The sequence below is a fragment of the Solea senegalensis genome, unplaced genomic scaffold, assembly GCF_019176455.1.
Source record: "Solea senegalensis isolate Sse05_10M unplaced genomic scaffold, IFAPA_SoseM_1 scf7180000017240, whole genome shotgun sequence".
NCBI classification, from domain to species: Eukaryota; Metazoa; Chordata; class Actinopteri; order Pleuronectiformes; family Soleidae; genus Solea; species Solea senegalensis.
Genome location: NW_025322299.1, coordinates 260,491 through 284,419, shown reverse-complemented (window position 1 = coordinate 284,419; position 23,929 = coordinate 260,491). Strand labels below are relative to the sequence as shown.

The 23,929-nt window shown below is 41.5% G+C and overlaps 2 protein-coding genes across 2 annotated transcripts in view; both read right to left on the bottom strand.

Annotated features, from left to right (window-relative positions):
• The window catches only part of elmo1 (engulfment and cell motility 1 (ced-12 homolog, C. elegans)), a gene marked incomplete at its 3' end in the record, with an annotated part of 52,261 nt that extends 38,516 nt beyond the window's left edge, over positions 1–13,745 (bottom strand). Inside the window, exon 1 of the mRNA XM_044018457.1 lies at positions 13,639–13,745. The remainder of the gene's footprint in view (positions 1–13,638) is intronic.
• A 4,055-nt stretch (positions 13,746–17,800) lies between these two features.
• rp9 (RP9 pre-mRNA splicing factor) lies at positions 17,801–23,689 on the bottom strand. The gene is made up of 6 exons (XM_044018456.1): positions 23,367–23,689; positions 23,172–23,202; positions 22,563–22,692; positions 21,061–21,152; positions 20,516–20,577; positions 17,801–18,622 (listed from the first exon to the last, which is right to left on the bottom strand). Exons 1-6 carry the CDS (start codon positions 23,510–23,512, stop codon positions 18,415–18,417), a joined length of 669 nt encoding a protein of 222 aa, XP_043874391.1. The 5' UTR covers positions 23,513–23,689; the 3' UTR covers positions 17,801–18,414.
• Positions 23,690–23,929: the final 240 nt, after the last annotated feature.

Below are 23,929 nucleotides of genomic sequence, written 5' to 3'. Positions count from 1 at the left end.
GACTTACAGCTGTGAACCACCCACAGCCGTGTGTTCATACACCTTAGTTAACACTAATATTGATGGAAGTATTAATACCAGCTGATGTTAGGGTTACTATAACCATCTGCCTCTCTGTTAGCTTCTGTTACAATCTGTATTTTATATTTCACCTCTTTTCAACCTCCTTTGTGGCTCTTCCTGACGTTTCCCCTGTACAAGGGTTTTTTGTGGCGTTTTTCCTCACTCGATGTGAGGGTCTAAGGATTGAGGATAACTAGAGAAAGGTTAAGAATAACTCAATGTCCTTACAGCGGGTCTGGGAACATCAGTTGCAACTGACTGCTTCGCCAAGACGACCAGGCTTTCAAACACCACACAGTGGGAATTCTTTCAGACGGTCTAAAGGCGGACTCACAGGAAGAGAATGTGGAAGTGTAGATAATGCAAAATCTTTGGTGTCACTTGCTGCACAGACTGTAAAGCCCTTCGAGGCAAATTGTGTTTGTGAAGTTGGGTTATATAAATAAAATTGACTTGATTTGAATAACTGACAAATCAATTAATATTATTATTGTGATTAGAAAATAAGTTTATGTTATTTATTTACTCAAAAGTATTCAGCAAACGACACTTAAGGAAGTTGTGATTTTGACATTTAAGGAACACTAACCCTTAAACATTGAGCGTATCGCAGACAACACATATGCCCAGGTGCACTTTGCATCACCTTAATTATGCGACGGTTTGTGCTATCGGAAAAACTGTCAGTTTCTGAAAGCTGGCAAGTTGCACGTCAAAGCCAACATGTGTTTATTACTATGTACTGACACCTGTACATATTATCCAATTTTTGTTCATGTACAACTACAGTGTGTTTTTTGTTAAAACTTTTTGTTTTTCTCCATTGTAAATTGTTAATACACTATTTTACCATGCAGTTAACTGTAAATAACTGCCAGATGTTGTAAAAAAGTCCTGATGGTCATTTTGAGGCTTAGGTGTTAAAGAGCTAATCATCATTTTTTACAATTTTCTTCCAATTAATGGAGAGAATGATTGACAATGAAAAAAAATGCTAGTTGCTACACTATATAGTGACAGTTAACATACTGGGAATGATACACGCTCATGTGAACATATGGACAGGTTTAATAAAAGAAAGAGCTAAACGTGGTGTCCAGTGACCTTATATGTTGCTCAACTCTTAACACACTTAAAGCAGCATTTCCTCCAGGGGCCACTCAGCATTGCTGAAGACATATAGTCCAGTGCTGCTCTCCACCAGAGCAAAATTGGCTCCTCTTATTAAACCATAACTCAGGAGAGAACACGGGCCCTCAACAACACTCATTACTGAAGCATATAGTGAAGAGACTACTGTTCAACGTTGCTGGTGCTACAATTATGTTAGCACTGATGACTATCATCACTGGTGTAATAGGTGCTCTACGGGAGCGCTGACATTATGGAAGATGGTTCTGGGCTCTCTCGTGGAAACCTCCTGCTGCCAATGCCAGCTCTCCGTGGTAAAGCGAGAGAGAGGCTGTGGAGAAAGCTAATGTAAAGCTCGACTGTGTATCTGGTCTACGAGCCGTGAAAGGATCTAGTCACTTCACAGATCAGCCGTCCACTCACTACGACTGGCACAAGTGAGTGGGAACAAAGGAGTCACTGTGGCTGTCACACACACTCATCGCTGCACTCACCCTTTGCTCTGCCAGCTGTCTCTCTATCTCCACCCACAGCCTCCCCTCTGCCCCAGCTGTGGCTATACATCAAGTAACCCTTAATACCACACACGCATACTGCAAAGACACCAATCGGCACACATGACTTGGGTGGTTCGATGGCCCAAAGCTTCACCAAAACGCTGTCTTCTTGACTTGAGACACCGTGTTATTCACTAACCACTAAACGGCTCATCAGTGTCACACCGCTACACACAGCCACAACACATGAATCCATGGTTGCTAGGAATTGTAAACTGGGGTTGACTTTCAAAACACTGACCTCTTTTTTTAGCCATAAAGTACTGTCCCACTTGTTATTGTTCTTTTGCTCGTGTGCTCCGAGACGCTTTGCTCAACCTCCACGCTTCATGCACGCCACACCCTTTCACCACAACCTCCTCTCTCTCTCTCTCCTGACAGATGCCCCATGTCCCCCGCTTTCTGCTCTCTGGACTCACCCTTTAATTTGTTAACCTCTCTCCCCGTTGCCCTCCTATTATTTATTTATCCCCGGCGTCTTTTCCTCTCAACCATATGCTACACCCATGCCCTCCCCTCGCCGTTTTTACCCACTGACAGGCCTTAGCCCTGCCTGTCTGGTCAATCATGAGCTAGTGGTGATGCCAGCTCGGCCTCCACACTAGCAATGTGGTGACTGCTGCTGCTGCTTCCACTCTTTCATCCCCAAAAAAAAAAGTGCCCAGCCTGGTCCCTGTGAGGCCATTCATTGGGTTTGTGCTCTTGGCCGCCCTATTACTGTAAAGCTACATTACAACTAAGAGGGAGGGACTTCACTTGTGGATAAAAACAGTGACAATGACAATGAAGTGAGGCTGAAGTTGGGCTATTTATGGACAGGATTGGGCCACAGGAAGGAGTGAAGGAATTTTATTTCTGCCTTTTATGGATTAATTAAATACAACCAGCATTTATGTGAGAGAGAGGAAGAGGGTGGAAGAGGGGAGGGAAGAAAGAAGGAAAGACAAACAACAGTGGAGGGCATTCCTTAGGTCAGGCTTTCATTGCTGTGGGTACGATGTCATTGAAATTATGTAATGGGTGCATAGCAGCCGCCATACATCTGTAAACACTACATGGAAACAGACTTCACACTCGACATGTTTCATGTCAGCCTGCCCTGTAATTGATATTGAAAAACATTCACAACTCACCACATTCATGACATCAAGTCGTGGTGTTGCCCCCGCATTTCTTGCCTTTTCCTGTCACTCGTTCTGTGAACAGGAAACGGATCGATTCACCTGCAGATATTGGCAGTGGCTCAGTTTCCAAGTTCAGCTCAGAAAAAAAAAAAAGCTAAATTTCCCCAGTGAAACCTCTCCTCCTCTGTGTGTGTCACCAACGTGACCACACGTTTACAGACTGTGCTGTATCCAGTAACTTTTCCTTATTGTAAAAATGCCATTGGTATTTCCTGTGCTGTTCTTTTGCAGAACTGTCTGGGCTGAAAAATGTGGTCCAACAAGTCAGGGACACATGCACACATACACAAATACAAACAGTGTTAAGCTTCCCGCCCTCAGACAACAAAAGAATAGACACAGCAACAAGCCCTGAAGGCAACATTAAAACCCAGCTATTCTGCCACTAAATTACCCCTCTTCTCTCAATAGAGTGCAATGCAGAGTCCAACTAAGCTGCACTATCCCACATTTTTCTACAGCTTTTAGGATAGCTGTGGATGAGAGGCTGGGCCGTGCACACTGACAACGTCCAACAGTCACAGGAAATGGAAAAGACTGATGTGTGGCCTGCAGAGACCGACTAGCCAGGGTGACACGAGGTGAGGCAGGTGGTTTACAGATGGGGAATCTGCTCACGCTGCAAAAGGCATCAGAATCAGCAGCTCGACAGAGCGGCTCGACTGGAGTTCGAGAGTTCGAAAAGCACCGGTTGCTCTATATTCGTCCTCAGATGAGAGACACAACTTGGATCTGTAGACACAACAATGTCAGCGACAGGAATGACAGGAAGCATAAGCAGAGATAAGCACAAAACAGGAGGAACAACATTCACACTGGTTGTCCCACGAGCGTCAAGCGCAACCACAGCGCTGCAACTGTTGTTTACAGTGTTATTAATACTGTTTTGACATGAGCAAAGCAATTGGTCGCAATTACCCTATTCGCCGGTTTTGATTATGCGTCGGAATGTGTTCATGTGCATCCATTATGTGCCTCATAAGCCAAACAGCCGGAGAAATGAAGAAAAACTAATTAATGAACTCAAATCTCGTTCCTGCAAACAAACAGCATGCACAGAAAATAGACAATGATTTGACTGAGGGCAAGGGCAAGTTCAAACACCATTCTTTACACACACACTTAATATGCTTAACACGGAGCATTTACGCTGCTTTTTTCCATTACTTAAGAATTACGATAAGAATGTGCAATGATAAGAATGTCTTATATGTGCACCTGAGCAAAAACTACTCAAAATCTTTCAAATCGGATTGAATTAGTGAAATTTGGAAATACGTCACAGCTCAAAAGGTTGCTCGGCTCGTTTTAAGGAACAAAAAGAAAAGAAAAGCTGTCTATTTTGCCACTCTGAGATCCCACTGTTGACTTGTTGTTTTCTGATAGCTAGGCTGAAATATGCCTTCATGATGCAGTGGTTATTTCCCCCGCCGCAGGTCACATTTTCTTGTTGCTATCAGGTGATAAAAGGTGGCATGAGGGTGTGAGGGCAAATATAGTTTGTTTTTACTAGCTGGTTAGAGCCAACAACAACTCACCTCGAGCTGCCACTGAGCATAAAAGTAGCAGCAGGAGACGCGACCACGAGAGCTTTGAGCAAGGCAATCTTTTCCAGATGCCCTGATGAACGCTGTCGCCTCTGCTGCTGCTGCTGCTGCTGCTGGTGCTGGTGGTCGTGTGTGAGCGGCGAGAATCTGGATTACAGATTGGTTGCTCAGGTGAAAATGAAGGATGGAGTAAAGGAAGAAACAGTGATGGAGGACTGAGATGGCAAAAGAAAATGATCGGTAAAGAAAAACGGAAGAATGAAGAAACTAACAGTTGTCACCTAACAGTTGTCCAACCAGAGAGAAGAAGCGAGCTAGTGACCTTGGCAGGTTAAGATAGCCTCGACTATTCTCATGGGAAACTGCAGCATGTCTACGCAGCAGTGCCAGAACACCGTGACAGAACAGCTTTAAATCCTAAATCCTTAATCTCAGCCCATGCGTTCATTTTGCAACATGAGTTCATTTCACCTCTCTCGTCATACGTGCTTTCTTTCTGTGGCCATAAGCAAACCGGCGTGGACACGGCACCAAAGGGAATGACTTCATATCAAGACGTCGACATGTTTTCGCGATGAGGCTTGAGACAACAACACAATTGAAATTTAACAGTCATTTTCTGCCCAACGCATGAATCAAACATAACAAAGACTGTGACACATTCATTGTTGATCAAAACAGACCGTGTGTTAAAAATAAAGTAACAAAGTGAGAATAAGAACGACAGTGACAGTGTCATCCTCCTCCCCTCCCATATACAGCAAAACAAGTGGCTACTTTTATTTCCAGGCCACCTCACTGAACCTCCCGTCACCCATACGTCCTGTCCACTCTCATCATGAGAGGGTGTTGACAAGGACAATGTATTATGCATGTTGCTCTTGAGCTGTTGCTCTGTGTCCTCAACACTATGGCGTTAGTGGTCATTGGAAACAAAGGCCGGAGCATTTGCCGACATTACGCTTAAGTTACACTACACTTTATAACAATTGACCAAACTTGGAACGTTTATTTTTTCATACAGACTTCTATGTATTTGGATTTAGATCAGTTACAAGATAAAAGGTCACATTAATCTGCTGGAGACTGTTATTTCTTTTAGTATGTGACCTTTATCTGTACTCCACTCCACATTGTTACTATATTGTAGGCAAGCAAAGCAGAGCAATAAATCTAATTTCCTAAATCGATTGTTCAGAGCCTCTTTTTGTTTTTACCGGTATATCCTGCAGCAGGCGCGCAGAGGGCCCCAGCTTTTATATTTACCAAAAAAAAAATCATAATTTGTCCTTTCTTTGACATTTATGATTGTTTTTAGAGAGGCAACATCTTAAAGCACAAGTGTTTCAGGACACACGCCGCCTGCCCTTATAAACATATACACCGATCATTACACAACACACAGCACATAAAAAATCCCTCTCCTTTCATGGATCAACATCAAACAGGAAATTCATTACCACATCAGACAAACACTTGAACTAATGCGTCAACGTTCCGGTAAATACAAAGAGTAAAGTGCAGTCTTTAGGGAGACGAGTGCAGGAAACTAGGACACATCGGCAGTAGTGCACTGCTCATCATGTAACACACAGTAAGGGGAATCACACACTGATCCCATCCAATAATTATTGTAATGTAATCCATCATAAGGAGACCACCACTAGATCCTGATTTTTACAGACAAAAGGAAAGAGGTGAATGGATGGATGGAAGATTTGCAATTTGATTTGTGCTGAAACATAAATAAATAAGATGATAAATACTGAACTGAAGCTTGGCATACTTTTTTTAATTTATATTAATTTATTTATGTTAAAAAAAACTAAAGCATTATCACATGAGATTTAATAAAAAAACTTTCAATTTCATTTCATTTATTAAGGGAAAGGGACGATGCATATTGATAAACATTAAAATGTAATTATACCAGGTTGTACCCTGAGGCTAATTTCCGCCTGTAGTGCCTCAGCAGGTTGATGTCACGAGGCATAACCATCAGCAAATGAATCATAAAAAACTTATAGATATGAATTTGTTCAATCACTTGTGAGTTGCTGGGTTTCAGATTGAAATTTGCATTTAAGGTGGATTGTTGATCAGAGGTGGAATGGTGGAAAGACAAAGGGAGATCATGTGAAGACCTACACTATTACATGCCACTAAAAAGGCTGAAAGACACAAACTCAAACAGATATACATGCAAAACTATAGCCTATAGGGATCGTTTTAATTAGGTCAAATCTGGAAGAAGAAAAAAAGCCCAGTGTTTAGCACCTGGGTCATTCTGACGCACCAGTGTGCAGAGACGGTGAAAATGTTGCAGGCGTGCCTTGGAGGAAAATAAAAACTGACGCAGCACCGAAAATCTGCAACTCTCTGCAACACTCGCACATGCTTGCCATAAATCAAACTTTGTGTGATGTTAACGCTCATGACACATTTGCACAATCCTAATACAACAGCTGCACACTGTCAGTGCGCTTACATGACGATTGAGTAAAACTAAATATTGTGTATAACGGACTAAAACAGGGGGTATGAGAGTAATAGTACGGTATGGGTGGAGCTAGACCCATGAAAGTGGCACTTCATGTGACCAGTGTTTCTTCTATGCCCGCAGTTTATTCTCATACAAAGCTCGACAGCCCCAAACCGAGCAGGAAAAACGAGCTGCTGGATGTCCTCCTTTGTTGTCTGTTGTGTCACGTTCAATGTCGCACTGGCACAACTTCACGCTACGTATTTCACTGACACAGAGCACATCCCGTCTACCAAGGTAAAGGTCCTGTTCTCAGTCGAAACGCAAGCCGGACCAGGACTTTACTGCTCCAAACCGTAGCATGCTGCACCATACTGTAACATGAAGGAAACACAGCTATACATTCAGTTTCGGCTCTCATACACTCCTACAGAGCTGGAATTGGGGCTATACTGGGTACATGGAGAGACTAACTGTCACACTGGGTCAGTGAGCTCAGAGGCTCTTAGCGGAGAGATGCAAAATACCACAAACACACAGACTCGCATTAAGCAAGCGAGAAAGCTAACCTGTCAGGACTCAGTGTTTACAGAGCTCTGCAGCAGCACCACAGCTGGAATGCAGCAGGAAGAGTGAGCACACAGAGGGAACCGTATGTTTCTGGGTCATTCAAGGTAGTTTTACTCCACATAACGTCTAGACTTGAACTTGGATGAAAAATATACATGCACATGGATGCTCGCCGCATAAACTGATTTACATTCTGAGAAAGGGTGTGTGTGTGTGTGTGTGTGTGTGTGCGTTTGTCTGAAGAGCTAAACATACACAGTAAGTGCTGGACGAAAGGTCACGATGAATTCATGAGTGTATTCTAGTCATTGTATGCAAGTCTAAGTCAAGTCTCAATTCTCTGTTTGACATAAGAATTGTTTAATTCCATTTGGTCGGTCCCCACCATTGTGTTATTAAAGCAATGCATTCAAAGAATGTGCTGTAGATCCATCATCCATACAGTGCAGGATTAAAATTTAAATTTAACAGTGCGAATGTGCTTCTGTAAACCTGTAGGACATGTTAAGTTAATTTGCTTGTTGCGTATAAAATCCGTAAGATAAAACTAACATTATGTGTATCTTGAATCTCGAGTCCGAGTCAAATCTTTTGAGTTTGAGTCGCAAGTCGAGTTCAAAGTCACAGTTTGTGCGCGTTAAGTGTGACTCTGCAAAGAGATCACAGTTTTGTAATACGACAACTAGTTTTTCTAGAGTATTTATTATTTATTGCATTTTTTCCCACCTTATCAGAGAGCTGCTTGCCTCTCAATTTAGCTTGAGGCAAGAATTTGTAAACTGAAGAGCAGAACTTGACAGCAGTACCTATGAGATCTCTTCCCACTTACCTATGTTTGTCTGGCACCTACCCTTTGCACCTTCAGTACCTACATGCTATTTTAATTAACTTTATACCACAGGGAGCAATTGTGCACGGCAACATTCATCCCATTTGGAACAGCAAATTAATCTAACCTCAAGCTGCAGAGGGACAGACGCTCCAGCGAGGGGTGCAAGCAGGAGTAACAGCGCATTCAAACGGCGAGGTGATACTTCCTATAAGAATTCTCAAGGGTGGAAAAAATGTTAGAGTGATGTTAAACAAAATTTCTGGGATTTTAATGGGGGAAAAAAAAAAAACGGGGAAATTAGTTCATTGAGATGGACAGATATAGCAGGCCGGGCAAACATCAAGGAGAAAACAATTTACATTCCTCCATTTCCCTCAGGGAACAAGAATAGAGAGTGAGAAAATAAATGGGGGTTGTGCACCAATGTGAGAGTGAGCAAATGGGAAGAAAGTCAAATAAATGGTTGAAAAGGGAAAGTAGAAGAGGCAGCGTGACAATGTGTGAAAGCGAGTGTAAGTGAGCAAAGGTAAAAGAAGAGGGGAGGGACTGACAGGCAGGAGGAGAGATGAACACAGTTCAGTATTGGCAAGGTTGCATTTGTGGAGGTGTTGAGTGAATGCCAAACAGTAGGCACCATCTGAGATGTGAAGTAACTCACTCTTGAAAAGGAGGACAGGACCACATCACCTCCCAGCACTGCAGACTTCCTCTCCATCTCTGACTCTTTTTGAAAATATTTACAAAAAAGTTTAACTCCATCAGTTTATTTAGCTCACAGCCTGTGGTGGTAAAATAAGGCTGCCATGCTTTACTTCCTATTTTTTCATTTACTCTTTTGCAGCAATTCTATTTCTTGCTATTGGTTTTTAGGACTCTGCTGGGATATAGAAGCATTCGGTGAAGCCGGTTAACAAGAGAATGAGATTTCCTGTGGCTAATAAAACTTGTTTTTGCATGTGTGCGAGTTCATGTTTGACATATACTGTACAGTGGGTCCCTCAGGTGGCAGTTAAACTCAAATATTATGCTGCTGGCATGCTTCACTTTGAAACTGGACGGCACGTGGCCAGAGCTGAACGCCGAACTCCACATATCAGTTCAATGGCAGAGTGTCTTCAACTTAGTGACTTGTTCCAAAAATACAAAGATGAAAGCTTTTGTTCCCTGACAGTCAAAGCTTTGCCAGACTTCAATCTGAAACCACACATCAATCTCTAACCCACCGTCCACCACAGACTCACAGTGAAGTATTCTGCCGGAGACAGAGGTTTAAGGAGGTTTCCCTGATTGAAACTGGGTTTTAATATTCTACATCCCACAACAAAGAACCACACAATAACAAACATCTTGAGGAGTTTCCATGTTTGAGACATGGCTGAACATATCCCTCTGCTGCTCTATCTAGGTTATGTTCGCCTGTGTTTGTTGTCAAGAAGGCACAACGATTCCGGCATGTGTGCAGCTCCCATCACAACAGTGACATCTCTGGTGGCAAACTGTGCATGTAAATGGGCTCTCAAATGAACAGAAGCTGATGGAGGAAGACAGCGTAAAGCTGGGGACACACTACAAGATTTTTTGCCTGATTTACCCACGATTCACAGTTGGGCAGAGTCTGCACAAGTCAGCACTAGCTGGGGACAGTCGGCATGGCTAGTTGGCACAGAAATCTGAGTGACTGAGGTTGGGTCAGGTCTGTTTCCCTCACACACTCAGTCAATCAAACATTTTTGAATTTCTGGACAAAATCTGTTAGTGTTGACTGATTACTGACCCAACCGCAAACACGCGTTGCCAACAGTCAATGAAAAGGAGTGGGTGGGACACAGGAAATGGTGTCGGAAGACAACAGGAAGTAGCGATAATATCAAAACTATGGTTGGATGATCAGGTTTCAGAATAAAAGTCAAAAGTTGGATGTTTGTTTAAACTGTCGCTCTTGTAGACACGGTCACTCTCGCGAGAGTTTGATGCATTCAGTTGGCTTAAGTTGGTTGGACAAATCATGTAGTCTGTTAATAGGGATGGGAACCGGTATCGGTCTGATACTTGCTAAAATCCCTGGATCGGATATCGGACAGGTAAAAATATTAAATCCGATACAATCCAAAAATCCTACGTGTCGCATTCTTCACTATGCACAGACTGTATAAATGTAAATAACAATCTGCAATACAAAACAATACATGTTACAAAGAGGGAGAACTGCGTCTTTGAAACATGTGTTGTTTACACATTCATAAATACTAGTATCTGTATCGGTAGATACTCGAGTATCAAAAAAAACGGTGTCTTCCCATCCCTATTTGTTAAATATGTGATCCCCAGTCTTACAGTCATCGTAAAAAATCTGCTAAAATAAGTCAGTGTGAAGTGTGAACTCCAAGTATCAAAATGGGTATCGACTGTGAAAGGTGTGTAGTGTGTCCCCAGCTTAACATCCTGGATTGTACCACGACTGACGTGAGGAGAGCTGAGGACAGCAGTGAGACAGAGACGGCTGCCGTGTTGCACCATCGCTGGCCACTGAGTGATCAGTGAGATAATAGAGAGCTGTTAACCAAAGTAGGGTCCACTGACAACCTGAAGCCTTTTAAGTACCACCTTGGGACTGCAGCAACTTTCAGTGTATCATCTACAGCAGACAAACACAAGCTCTTCTGTCCAATGTGCACCCACTGCTGCCGCCCAAATCAGAAAGACTTTCTGAGATTTTCATTCCCAGCTGATAGTTGTAGATAGAAGTCGCGGCTGATAAGAACCAGGAAGTGCGTCATTGGTTCCAAAGGTCTCCATTTTTGCCTGTCCATACTAAAATGCATAAAGAGCATATTTTTTCCCACATCCGTTTGTGCTTGTGGGCTCTAAATGCCAGGGCACAGTGGACGACAGGTGTACCCAGGGCAAGTAGTAGCATGAATGTGGGCTCAAGTTAAGAATAGGAAGGCATCACTGAATTGTTCATCGTTTCATGACAAAGAAAACACAGCACATGACTTACAGTATATAATTTTACATTTCTAAAGCTACCACATGAAATGGCTAAACCGTTGAGCCAAAGTTACTGACTCCGATCGTGTGTTAATGGAAGCACAGACTCAATCTAATATCAGTTTATTTGCCTCAAAAGTATGTAAATATTTCTCTTTTTATTTCATTCAAAGTGTATAGTCATTTAAATTAGCTGCTTTCCATTACTGCAGCAGTAATCCCTTAATGAATATTCTTCTGGCTAGGAATTGCATTATATCATGAATGAATGGACCTCATCTTGTTGCACTGTATCACTGTGTGTGTTGCAATGACAGCAAAGAGCTATTGTATTGCATTGTATTTCTGTCAACAATCTGATAAAAGCTAATGTGTTCAACTCAACCAGGAGGTCAGCACTCAGATAAAGCAGACGGTGAGACCTGTAATGAAAGTTAACTTGCTTGTTTTGAAGGGTCAAACTAATTTAACCCATGATAACTAGATGGTTAGATAAAATACTTTTAAGGGCAGTGGTTTTTCAAATGGCTGTCAGTGGCACACGTTTCCAGATTCAACCCTTAAAGGGATCATATCGGGGTAAAAAAAGATAGTAAATCACTTTAACTAGCAACGCAAATGAATTCAAGTTCATTCACACAAAGAGCTCTTAAGTCTCGTTAACCAAATTCATTCATTTGTGTTACCAGCTGAAGGAGGAGGCTGAAATATTGAACAATTTATTGTCAAATTATTCGAGGGCAATATGTTGGAGCACCACGGATACTCATCCAGTTGCCTCACCCGCAAAAGAAACAAACAAATGAAATGTGTCCTTTAGCTTTATGAGTCTAGTAAAACATTATCGAGTACAGCAGATTATTGGCGAAGATACATGTGACACCGTCTATTAAATACTGTATGTGCTGGTCTACTAAAAAACAGCAGAGGAAAATCAGGGAACACAGGCGGAATCTGCATTACAATACTGCTGATTTGAATGGTAAATCATTCATAATTTATCTACCACATTTCTACATGTATGTTCTTTTGTGCATACTCCAACTATAACTGAAACAGTCGTCTGATGTTGATATTTGGCCTTTCTGTGGCTATTCCATGGGTAAATTCATCAGGGGGCCACCAATAGTTTAAAAGAAAGAAATCTATATTTTTATATACATTTAGATATCTAAATAGCGTTATATGGTTTTATTGTGGAGATTGCTTCATACACATTTGCACATCTGTTCTAATTCATTAAACTGGTTTACTGGTTTAATTCAAGCTCAGTGTCACCGCACTTAAGTGCAAATTAACACTGATTTTACTGCCCTTTAAGGTAAAAAAAAATGGTTTGGTGTAAGTAGCACAAATTTTGTGTTACATTTCTATCAATAATAGTCAAGCACTGGGGGCCCAAAAATCGAATTATGCTTAGGGCGCCATAAAGGTTTGTGCCGGGCCTGCATAACATTACATACATGATATGACTACTTTAGTGTACCAAGTTTTACACCAATGAATGAATTTCATTTCATTCAGGAGCAAAACTATATATATATAAAAAAACTTTGTCGCCATTATTATCTATATCTACTGATATGAAATTAAGATATGAAATGAGCCACACATGACTCTCCTGTCAGAGGAAACATGACTTTCCCATCTTATAAACAAGAGTTAAAGCTGCAACGTGCACGTTTCTCCTAATCACAGGCCCTGAGTGTGAGCAGCAGCTTCAGCGCCGCACACACCAACACAGCAGCAGACCTTTCATCAGCAGCAGGAGCAGCGGGAGCAGCAGGACAGAGGCGCCAGCAGTCAAAGCAACACTTTTTACATCAAACCAACAGCAACATGCAGTGAACAAACAAGCCGGGAAACAACAGCAGCAGCAGCAGTAGCAGAGAACAGCCTCCGCTTCTTCACCGTCAATCTGCTGCATAACTTACAGCTGGAGGACGGCACCAGCTTCACAAACCGACAATGAATTCATGAATGTCCCCAGCAGTTCAAAGTAAACGAGAAGACAGGCAGGGGGACGTGGAGACGTGGAGACAGAGAGACTGACACACGCAGCATTGTGTAGAGCAGAGAGACAACAGGGAAGACAAGAGAGGAGCGAGACAAGCGAGAGAGAGAGAGAGGGAGAGGAGGTTCAGTGAAGCGAAGCACAGCGAGTCCCAAACAACCGTGAATCCACAACATTCCGCGCTAAACGCGGAGGAAGAGACGCCGAAGCTGCGTTCAACAGCCAACATTTCTGTAAGACACACAAAAAAACCACGTTGTGACAAACCTGACGACGAGAGGACACTTCTTCAACCAGAGCGCTGATGTCCGGAGTTTAAGACAGAGTCTCTGTCCCTCTCTGTGTCTGTCCCTCTGCGTGTGTGTGTGTGTGAGAGAGAAAGATAGCGCTGATGTTTCCACTTCCTCTTTTCTTCTGCCGTCTGCTGGCTGCTGCTGTGATGCCACACTGACGGCTGAGCTGCTGCTGCTGCTGCTAGTATGTGGACATCAGGTTTCACAATAAAAGTCAAGAGCTCTCATAAACTCATACGCTAAAAAAAAAATGTTTCATTTCAAATTTCATTGTGGGGGGGGGCAATAAAGAGTAACATTTCCTGCTTACTCTCCGTTTCAATGTTTTATATAATTACATGAATTACTCTTTATTAATCCACATCCTACCTATGGATAGTTTTTGTATGTTCAACCAACACTGGTGGTAATGATACACAATATACAGGGACAGCTCAAACCTTAATGGGGTCCCTAAGCTGAATTGGATTTGGGGGGGCTACTTCAGAGTAGCCAGTGCTTGACACCAATGTAAAAAAAACATAACAAGTAAATAGTAACATAATAAAATAATAAAATGGTAAAACCTAGATAAAAGTGTTGACTATTCTTATCGTGAAGTGAAGGCTAAAGAGAAGAGGTTGGTCTTTAAAAGTGATTTAAAACATTCAATGGCGGGCACAGATTTCATTTAAATGGGTAAATCTTTCCAAAGGTGTGTACTCAATGAGAAATCTTCCACTACAAAATAAACCCCAATATTTAGATATCTTAATATCTGACAATACATGACTTACCATCTGACAATACATGACTTAACAGAATTTCAGAAAATACATCCCAAACTATATCAATCTATTCTTCAAAAAGTAGTAGTCATCTTACAATACTTAGGCTGGAAATGTGCCTTCAGGAACATATTTAAGTCTGTCTGGTTTTCTCAGTGTTACGTCGCGTCAGTAAGCAAAAACAACAACAACAAACAAAAACACAACACTTCACCACAGGGATGGGGCTAATATCACACATTATGATATCAAGCTCTCACAACATGCTGAATGTACTGGATGTCTCTAATGGTGAACGGGGCTAAATGTAGTTAAATGTCACTGGAGTCGCCAACATACACTATAATCCTGCTGATTTATTTTTCCCCACTCATTCCTGAACCTTGTGATCTGTGTTGATCTGATTTAAAAGGTCCAGTGTGTGTTACGAATTAGTGGCGCTTAAAGCTGCGGCGCTCAACTCATGGCGGTAGTCGTCGTCGACGACGTTATTCCGCAACTGTCGTGTGTGTGTATGATCCGTATGTTTCGTCCTTCATCAGAAAACACGACATCTTGTCTACAAATTCTTTGTTTGGACAGTAAACTTCCACCAACTCCGTTTGGGTTGCTATAGGAACATAGCAGTGCAAAATGGCGGCTTCATTAAGCGAAGCCGTTGTCTGAAGTACACACAATAAGAGGCTTAATCAAAGGCTGCTATGAAACTAGATGATTTTATATGATATGTATAACTCAAAGTGTTTAAGTGAGCCATTTTGCCAATTAATGTTCATCAGTGCACATTCACATCCTTAGGTGAGAAGAGAGGCATAATCAAGTAATTATTAAAAGTGAAGCTTTAAATAAGCCCTTTTTATACTGTAACTGTGGTGAATTGTGACATGTAATGTCGATTACTGTATTTTCATATTATTCCATATGAGGAAATGCCTCTCCACTGTCTCAGCAAATATAGATTTGTGAATAAAAAAGGGAATTTGCAATAAATTGAATCTAAAACAAACAGCTTTTCTCTGAAGGCTTTTGCAGGAGGGGAGGGCAAACGGGAACAATGGCTTCAATAATTCATGGTTATTGAGCATGCAAGCGCACACACATTCTCGTAGGGCAGTCGTAATAAGGACTCTCGTTGGAATAATGCATTCCTGAGTCCTTATCCTAACTAATCAACACAGCTAAATGAGAATTAGTCATTTTTGCGCTCACAAGCCGGGCGCAGGAGCAGTGGGGGATTGGGTGCCTTGCTCAGGGGCAAGCAACCATATGAGCCCAATTCCTTTCCTCTTGGCCATGGGCAACCATTGAAAAGCCCTTTGAAGTTGTTAAAGTTAAAGCCAAAATGTCCTCACGTCCTATTACAGTACATGTACACACACATATATAGAATTATGTCTTTCTAATGTTACATGAGCATTTGGGAGCCATTAGGACATACTGTGTGTCCCCCAGCAGTGGTCCAACACAACGTGGTGCTATAACTACACAGGTTTTCATTAATACAGGACAGGACAGACCGAAGGCTTGATCAGCTCTGAGGCTACTTCCCGTCATATTTCTTTTTCCAGCGATCACATACTGTTTCTGATATTAAAGCCAGAGTACGTGCTTTTGAGGAGGAAGACAGCAGACAGTCCCCGCTGTTCATCCATGTCTCTACACAGCAGGAGCAGCAGGAGGAGGATTAACACAGGAGCTCTGCTCGTCCCAATAAAATAATCCGGAGCCACAAAGTCCAAATGGAAATCTTGGTCTGCCTCACTGAGTGTGAAAAGCACAGGATACCAAGCTCTCTAAATTGCTCAATTCATGTATTAATTTGCCTGTCTACGTGGGCTGTGAGGAGACAAAAACAACAAAAAACATTGATTACTTGATCCAGTGTAATAAATAAGTGAAGAAAGACGAGCTCTATGAGGAGGAAACTTTCTGTAAAAGGTTATATTTTGAACATTAATAGACTTGGGTCAAAGTTTTCATTGCTTTCTTTGTGGAAAGGCTTTAACGTACCGGCATGTTTTTACTGTTCTCCTTTTGTTTTTTCGAGAGAATATCTATATTCCTGTTTTAATTCATGTCACTGATTTGTGGTGACTTTCGCGTCACGGGGGTGAGATGACAGGAGACGTAATCCTTTTATCTGAGGCAACAAAGAGAGAGCAGAGTGGTTTTAAGCCAGGCCATATGTAACGATGTGTAGACTCATAATCTAAACAATATATAGCACTGAGTTCAATAATTCAGTCACCTGTGCTTGTTAACTGTTGTACATCATACAAGGTCAACACGTCCTGTTGTTCGCCTTCTTGTGTAACTTGGATTTTTGGCAGATTCTGTTTGTAAAACATCTGGTGCGAAGATGATATCACACAGCCAGGAAAAAAAACAAAAAAACTCTTGCTTACCCTCTCGTCATCATTTACCAAACATGAATTATTTAAAGCTGTGCTCTGGATGGTTTAATTTTTCTGAGAACATGCCGGGCCTCTAATACTATCAGCGACATCAGTCTGGCACTGACTCCGACCTGTCCCTTGTCCAAGAAGACAGAGTGCTTCAATAAAAGACTCTCCACTGAGCAAATTCGCTCTACGTGGCACAGCCTCCCTCTGAGCTCTTGTGTGACTGAACCTCATCTAAGAGATTCATTGTTCTACTCAGGGAGAAGTCGACGTGGAACAGACTGTTTCAATGCAGCTGATTTAGTTTGGGCCAGGATGGACAGAGCTGCCACAGTAAGGAGAGAGAGAGAGAGCGGAGGGGGGAGAATAAATAAAATGATGCTCTAAACTACAGCTATAACACCTCCATAATAATCTCTCACTCTTCGGTGGAACAGAACACATCAACTCCCCACAGCTTTCCGGCGTTGCCGAAAGCCGACGACACAAATCTAAATGAATATCTAGTTTGCTTGTTCCCTGCAGGTCTGCTGTAATTGTCTCTCCATCAGGGTCATTAGGAAGAGGGAATGTTTCGAGTTTCATTTCCGCAGGGACTCCTCAAAATGTGCTGCTACTTCCTCACATGTGACCTTACACTCGCGCACCGAAGTGAAGTGGCGACCACGAGCTGCTAGTCTCTGAGAACTCTGCGGCTATCAGAGCTAAAGATCAAAAGAATCGTGTTATTCTGCAGTTAGAAGGTCACCACAGTCCTGTGCCGTCTACTTTTTTTTTTAAATGACCAAACCTGATTCTCTGTTCTATCCTCCAAAGATCAAAAACACCATCATTTCCATTCAGTCAAGGCCAGAATGATAAACAGCTTTGTTTTTTCGCAGCCTAGATTTGAGTAAACCCTTTAAAAAAAAATGCCTGTGGCTTTTTGAGGGAAAAAAAAGGCAAATCAGCATATTCCAACCTCAGATCATTTCAAATATTTATATCCAGTCACAAGTATTCAAACATTCTTGGTTGAGTGGAAGCAAAATTCTGACTGTCGTCGCTTGGTTTTTCTTTATCCGCACTGCTCTGTGTTTAACATACAGTTGAAAATAATTATTTGATTCCAGTGAAAAAGCAGAAAAATAAAATCTCTTTGCAGACATGCTACTGTATTATATTAAAGCCAACAGAGGTTGTTATTATCATCTTACACAATGGGCTCAATTCACAACAGTTTAGATTCATTACCAACACAGTTGATGCGTTCTGACACACACATATGCACCGAGGTACACGTGCGCGCACACACACGACCGCGCGGTGCAGTCTGATCTAACGTGACACGGAGAGATGTGACTGCGAGTCGTCGCCCTGAAGCGGATGCGACGGCTGGTGAAAGCCATGCGCGGTGGATATGTGCAGCTTTAGAGTTTAAGGCTGCTGAGGAAAGAGTACAGCTCCAAAGGGCAGCTCGCACTCATGCACTCTGCAGAACACACTTCACCCTCTGTGTGTAAAAATGTGCCTCTGCCGCTACTTCACTCACAGTAACATCCCACTTTTGAAGCACGTAATTCACGCGCGCGTTCCACACTCCTAATCTGTATCCGAGCTGCCACTGGCTTTGGACGACTTGTGCTTTCGCTTGCTCTTTCTCTTTTTCTTCTTGGCGTCCTTCTTCTTTTTGTCCTTCCTCCTTTTCTGCTTCTTGCCGCGATGGTGATCGGAGGAGGACGAGGAGGATGAGCTGTCTGTGTCAGAGGAGGAGGTGGTGTCCTGAAGCAGCTGCTGTAGCTGCTTGATCCTAGAGACAAAGAAGAGCACGGAGGAGAGGAGGGTCACATTAGAGAGCGGCGGGGAAACAGAAGTAGTTGGATGCCCCGGTTGGCAAACATATCAAGTGTCCTTGAGGACGCCACTGTCGTCGTCCTAGTACAGATGTTTCCACACTGTGGAGTTCACCACATACTTCAAAAAGTGCCCAAGTACCTGCCACCACTTGAGATAACAAGGTCATCCTGTCACTTAGGAAGCTCAAGTTCAGATGGCTTTGAAAGATTTAGTACAAAGTGTTTGAACAAAGCAGCAGCAGCAACAACAACAACCTAAACAAAGAGGAGACAATTAAAATCATAATTAGAAGTGTGATATTTTTTAAATAACTGAACCTTGAAACTGTTTTTTGTTAAAGTGGTTGATATTTTGTGAATTTGTTTTTTCGAAAATATAAATTTGTCTCAAAAAAAAAATGTTATATTGGTTTGCACTTCCAGGCCACCGCACTCATGACTTCAGTTGATCACCAACTCAATCAAAGAAGCGAATTTACTAAGCTTTGACAGAAAAATAAGGTTTAAGACGAAAGAGTACATCACAAACTGAGTGCTCAAAGACAAAAAGAGATAATGTATGTATAGTATTATAGTGGGAATACTTGCCATCCCACACCAGTGTTGTACCGTTTTTGGAGCTATTAAGCGACCTCTAAGTGTTCAGCCAGCCATGAAAGTACCTCCTCCTGAGGAAAAGCTTGACACACTTCTGTGAAAGCATCAGCCCTTATTACGGTGTTCACACAACCATCATATCAACACTTGGGACAATATGACTCAAAGTGTCCTCAATGTCAACTACATCATGAAAGCCCTCAACTCTCTTTTTTTTTTTAAAAATCTCTTATCAGCTCAAAGACCTTTCCTCAAATGCACTTTTGAAATAAAGGATAAAAACTACATAACAACTACACCGTTGGCATCCATCACACACCAGGCCTCCATCAGGCATCTTCTTACAAAAGCTACAATATTGAATGTAAACACAAGCATCACATCAATAATCATTGGGAAAAAAACTTGGGACACAATTCTAAATATGAGTAATGGAATGAGAATCATAGCTCGTGGTACATCAGTTCAAACATATGTAGTGAAGACCTTGAAGGAATATAATAAATAGTATCAAGTGGATTTAGTCATGTCTCACAAGTAGACTATGGAGTCTTAAGTTAGGGTCAAAAAATGAGTTCACAGTGACTTTGCCTGAGCAGAAAATGACTTGAAGTCACTTTATTATGATATTACTTAAGTAAAAGTCTTAAAGTATATGACATTTACTGTACTTGCTCAGTGGTAGGGCAAGTTGTCTTTCAACTCCTGGCTCTGCTAGTCTATATGTGTCCTTGAGCAAGACACTTAACCCCCATGTTGAAATGTGTGAATGGGTGAAAACTGCGGCGTAAAGCAGTTCATCAAGACAAGAAAAGCTTTATATAAATACAGACCATAATACCAACTCTTCTTCTTCTGATTTTAGTTGGCAGTAACGAGTAAATGTAGTGGGTTCGAAGAAATGTAGTGGTGTGAAAGTGAAAATAACCACATACGAAATAGTGTATGTGCAACTTAAACACAAGCTATGTTTCCCTTACAAAGAAGATGCTAGTATTAATGTAGTGCACACGCACGTACACACAGCTGTAGCCTCAAGGATTGTTATAACCTTTACATGCAAAATAAAACTTAATATGTATGTGAAGCTGCTCTGCATGAACACACACACACACACACAGAGTCAAACATTATATGCAAGACACTGGCACAGAGAACCAGCCATCAGGTGAGAACGTCCATGTACACGACATAAATGGGTTCAAACCCAGGTGCAGTTTATGTGGGTGAAGAAAAACAAACGCACGTACCTGGTTTCTTTTGCATTCCGCTTGTTTTCCCGAATGACGTCATACATTGGGTCTTCATGAGCCTGTAAAAAAAAAAAAAATAACAATCACAACCGGTCAAAAGTGATCTCAAAGGAATAAATGAAATCATTCCGATTGTGAAAAGAGTTAATATTATTTATAATGGATTCAGGATATTACCGTACCACGTGCCAACAACGGCTTTGATTTTAATGTCATGTCAGCACTTTTTAAACTCTCCCTGTGACAACACAAGCGGGGGAAAATATGAAACAGTTGCATTTATGGTAATCACTGCAGAGTTTCTCCGGCAGGAGGAGGTAGGACTGTATATTGTTGCGTTTCAGACACTGTGTGAGGACATCTGCTGCCACTTGTCCCTCAGTGTAAACTAAAGAAGCCCACGCGCTGTCGTTAACCTCCGTCTAGGTCAGGACTTAAGTCTCGGCCACTCGTTGCGATAATTCAGTCTGACCATGATGTGATATGTTCTGTAAATATCTACGGGTGGGCCATTTTCACGAACAGCACACACACACACTTACTACTCGAAACTGTTCCAGTTTCTGGTTGCCTTTGATGAAGAAAGGACACTCCTTGTCTCCTGTCCTGTGGCCGTAACGCTTACATCTCCAGCCTGGAAAAAAAAACCACGTAAACAAACATAAAACACCTCTTTCTGTCTAATGAGGGGTAAAAAGGATGTCAACATGTCAGGTTCACGACTGCAGATTTATGATTGGTTTTTAAATAGACATTGATCCAACTGTGTGCTCTACAGCTTTCAACTGAATCCAAAGCCCTCACTAGCAAAGCTATTAAATCCACGAGTATACAATTATATGACACCTACGACCTACTACTATATACTATACAACCACAGATAATCATAACGCAAGCAACACATAATACTAACTAAAATTCAAGGCTCTGGAAAGCCTCAGTTTTCTGTCCTGTAGTTTCATTGTTTTTAATATCCAAAGAAATATTAATACGAGTAAAGATTAAACTTCTCCCTTCCTCTTAAAAATGTACGTCTTTGAATCCTCTAGTCTACACTTTAACTTAACGGTGGACAAAGTTGAGAACTTGTGAAATGAGACCACACAACTTTGAAGTGTCTCTATTCCTTTAAAATAAATGACAAATCCAAAAACCTTCTATAAAGACTGGGGAGAGCGACTCCAGCTCACATTTTGCAGAATGTGTTGACTCCTCACACAGCATGAAAATGAGTGGGATGGAGGGAAAAAAATGGACACCAAACATAATGACAGTCTTTGACCAAAAGGGACAGAAGGTAATCCTCACAACACCGTTATTAATTTCCAGGCTGAACGAAAATGTTCACAGTATTAAATGTCAAGTTCTGGTGGTTATACACTAATGATAGTGGTTTACTCCCACCTGCAGTAAATCCCACTAGCGTTTGCTGCTGCTTTCACTACAACAACAACAACAACAAATAAGAAACTTAACATACAGCCCAAGACACTTTCAAGATCTTCTCAAAACTGGCTTATGTTCATTTCCAAATGGGCGTGACCTCCCTCACAGTAAGACTAAATTCCATCTATCCTGGCACCATTCAAGCCAATCACTATTAATCTAACAGTGGACAGAGGGGCAACCAATAGGAGCCAGGACAAATCTGCCTCCCTCTTGTTCTATCCCTTGTGTTCCACGAACTGTCCCTCCTTTACAAATCCATGAACCTTCTCTGTGGTCTTCCTCTATTCCTCCTGCTTTTCCAACCTTGCCTCTCTGACTTTATTTCCAAAAGAAAATCAAATATTCATGCCCATCCCTGAAGAAATCTGTAAGAAAAAACACAACAAAAAGGCATTTCCTCACAAATTCCCTCTTCTTTTTTTTCTTTCAAACATGTTTCATTACAAGATAAATTTAAACTGTGGGAATCAGCCCCTTATCTCTACAGCAGTGAGACGTGTCCCCAGGGTTTGTGAGAATCTCTGTGAGCACCTTGGTTCACTCTTTCAGAGCAAAATCCAGATACACTTCTTGAAAAAAGTGTAATTATACTCACACTGCATCACTTTTACTTCTTTCCCCAGAGGCATCCACAACCCCCTAGTGGGGGCATTTGCCAGGAAGGTCCTGGCTTCTTCATTTCCTGGTTCAGCAGGAATGCAGTCCTCTGGTTTTTCGTCACTCTCCTGCAACAGCAAATATCACTTGGTATTGGATGATATAAACATTTTCGGTCACGATTCTCCTGATCTAAAGTAATTGTGTTGTGACCGTGTTGTGCACATTTACTGTCTGTTTATACAGAGGAAAGAGATTCACTAATTTGACTAACATTACAAGTAAAATTCTTAGGTGAAAAACAATTCATGAGGACCTGGAACAGTGGAAAAAGTGGAGAGTTACAGGCTTCCAAAGTAAATAACTAGGACTGTATGTTGACGAGGCTGCATTTTCAAGTCATGACAATTTTCCCTATTCATTATAATCTTAGTAAAAGAAATTCACCACAATTGACTTATTGTGAGAGCTATTTTGGCAATGCACTATAATATTATATATTGTCCCACGAACATCACTGTCACTTATTTGGTTTATGCTGCACCAAAGTCTCGATTCATCATCTCCACATTCACCTGGGGATCTGAAGTGTTTGTGACAGCATTACCTTTATGAGTCCAGGTGGTGGCATTTCATAGCTGCAAGAAGAAAACACGTATATTAAGCCTTCCCCGACAACACTAAAACAAACACATCACGGATACAGCAACTTTTAAAAGAGAGCAAGTATTTGAGGTAGAATTAGCAGGTCATGCACACGTTTACAAGCTTTTACAGATCACCTCTTACTAATCTTACGCACAATGTTTCGACGTGTTTTAGTTTCTGGACTTCTTGGTTGAGTTTAGTCGTTTGTGTTTTGAGTTTCTCCAGATCATGTTTGGATGTCTTGTGTCGCTTGTGGTCTCGTCTGTCCTCCTTCTCACGTCTTCGCTTTTTGTCCGACATTGTCCTGATATCCTTTAACTGTTCCCCTGCAACTACCAACTTATAAATAAAGCAGCATGTATGGTAAAAAAAATATCTATATCTTATTCAATTAGAAATCCAGGGTTACGTGCTAACAGCTGCTAGTTTGCTAATTCTGCTGTGGTGGAGCTGCTGTACTTCCTGTGCGGCAAGGATGGTCCGTTGAAGTCCAGTGCCACCTGCAGGACAAGGCCGGTAATACACACACAGACCCACACTACAGTTAAACTTTGGATTACTAAACAATAAAATTATTGTGTGTATGTATTCATATGTGTGTATATACATATATATATACATACACACATATATATGGTATATACAGGTATATATATTTTAATTATAATTCTATAAAACTTTTGTATATGTTATTTTACATTAATATACATATGTAAT

Excerpts from the sequence above, each read along its gene's own strand:
- rp9 (XM_044018456.1), bottom strand. The coding sequence starts at position 23,512 with ATGTCGGACAAAAAGCGAAGACGTGAGAAGGAGGACAGACGAGACCAC. Across the intron at positions 23,203-23,366 it reads CTAAAACACGTCGAAACATT|CTATGAAATGCCACCACCTG; the intron begins GTGCGTAAGATT and ends TTCTTCTTGCAG. Across the intron at positions 20,578-21,060 it reads AACTGGAACAGTTTCGAGTA|GCTCATGAAGACCCAATGTA; the intron begins GTAAGTGTGTGT and ends TTTTTTTTACAG.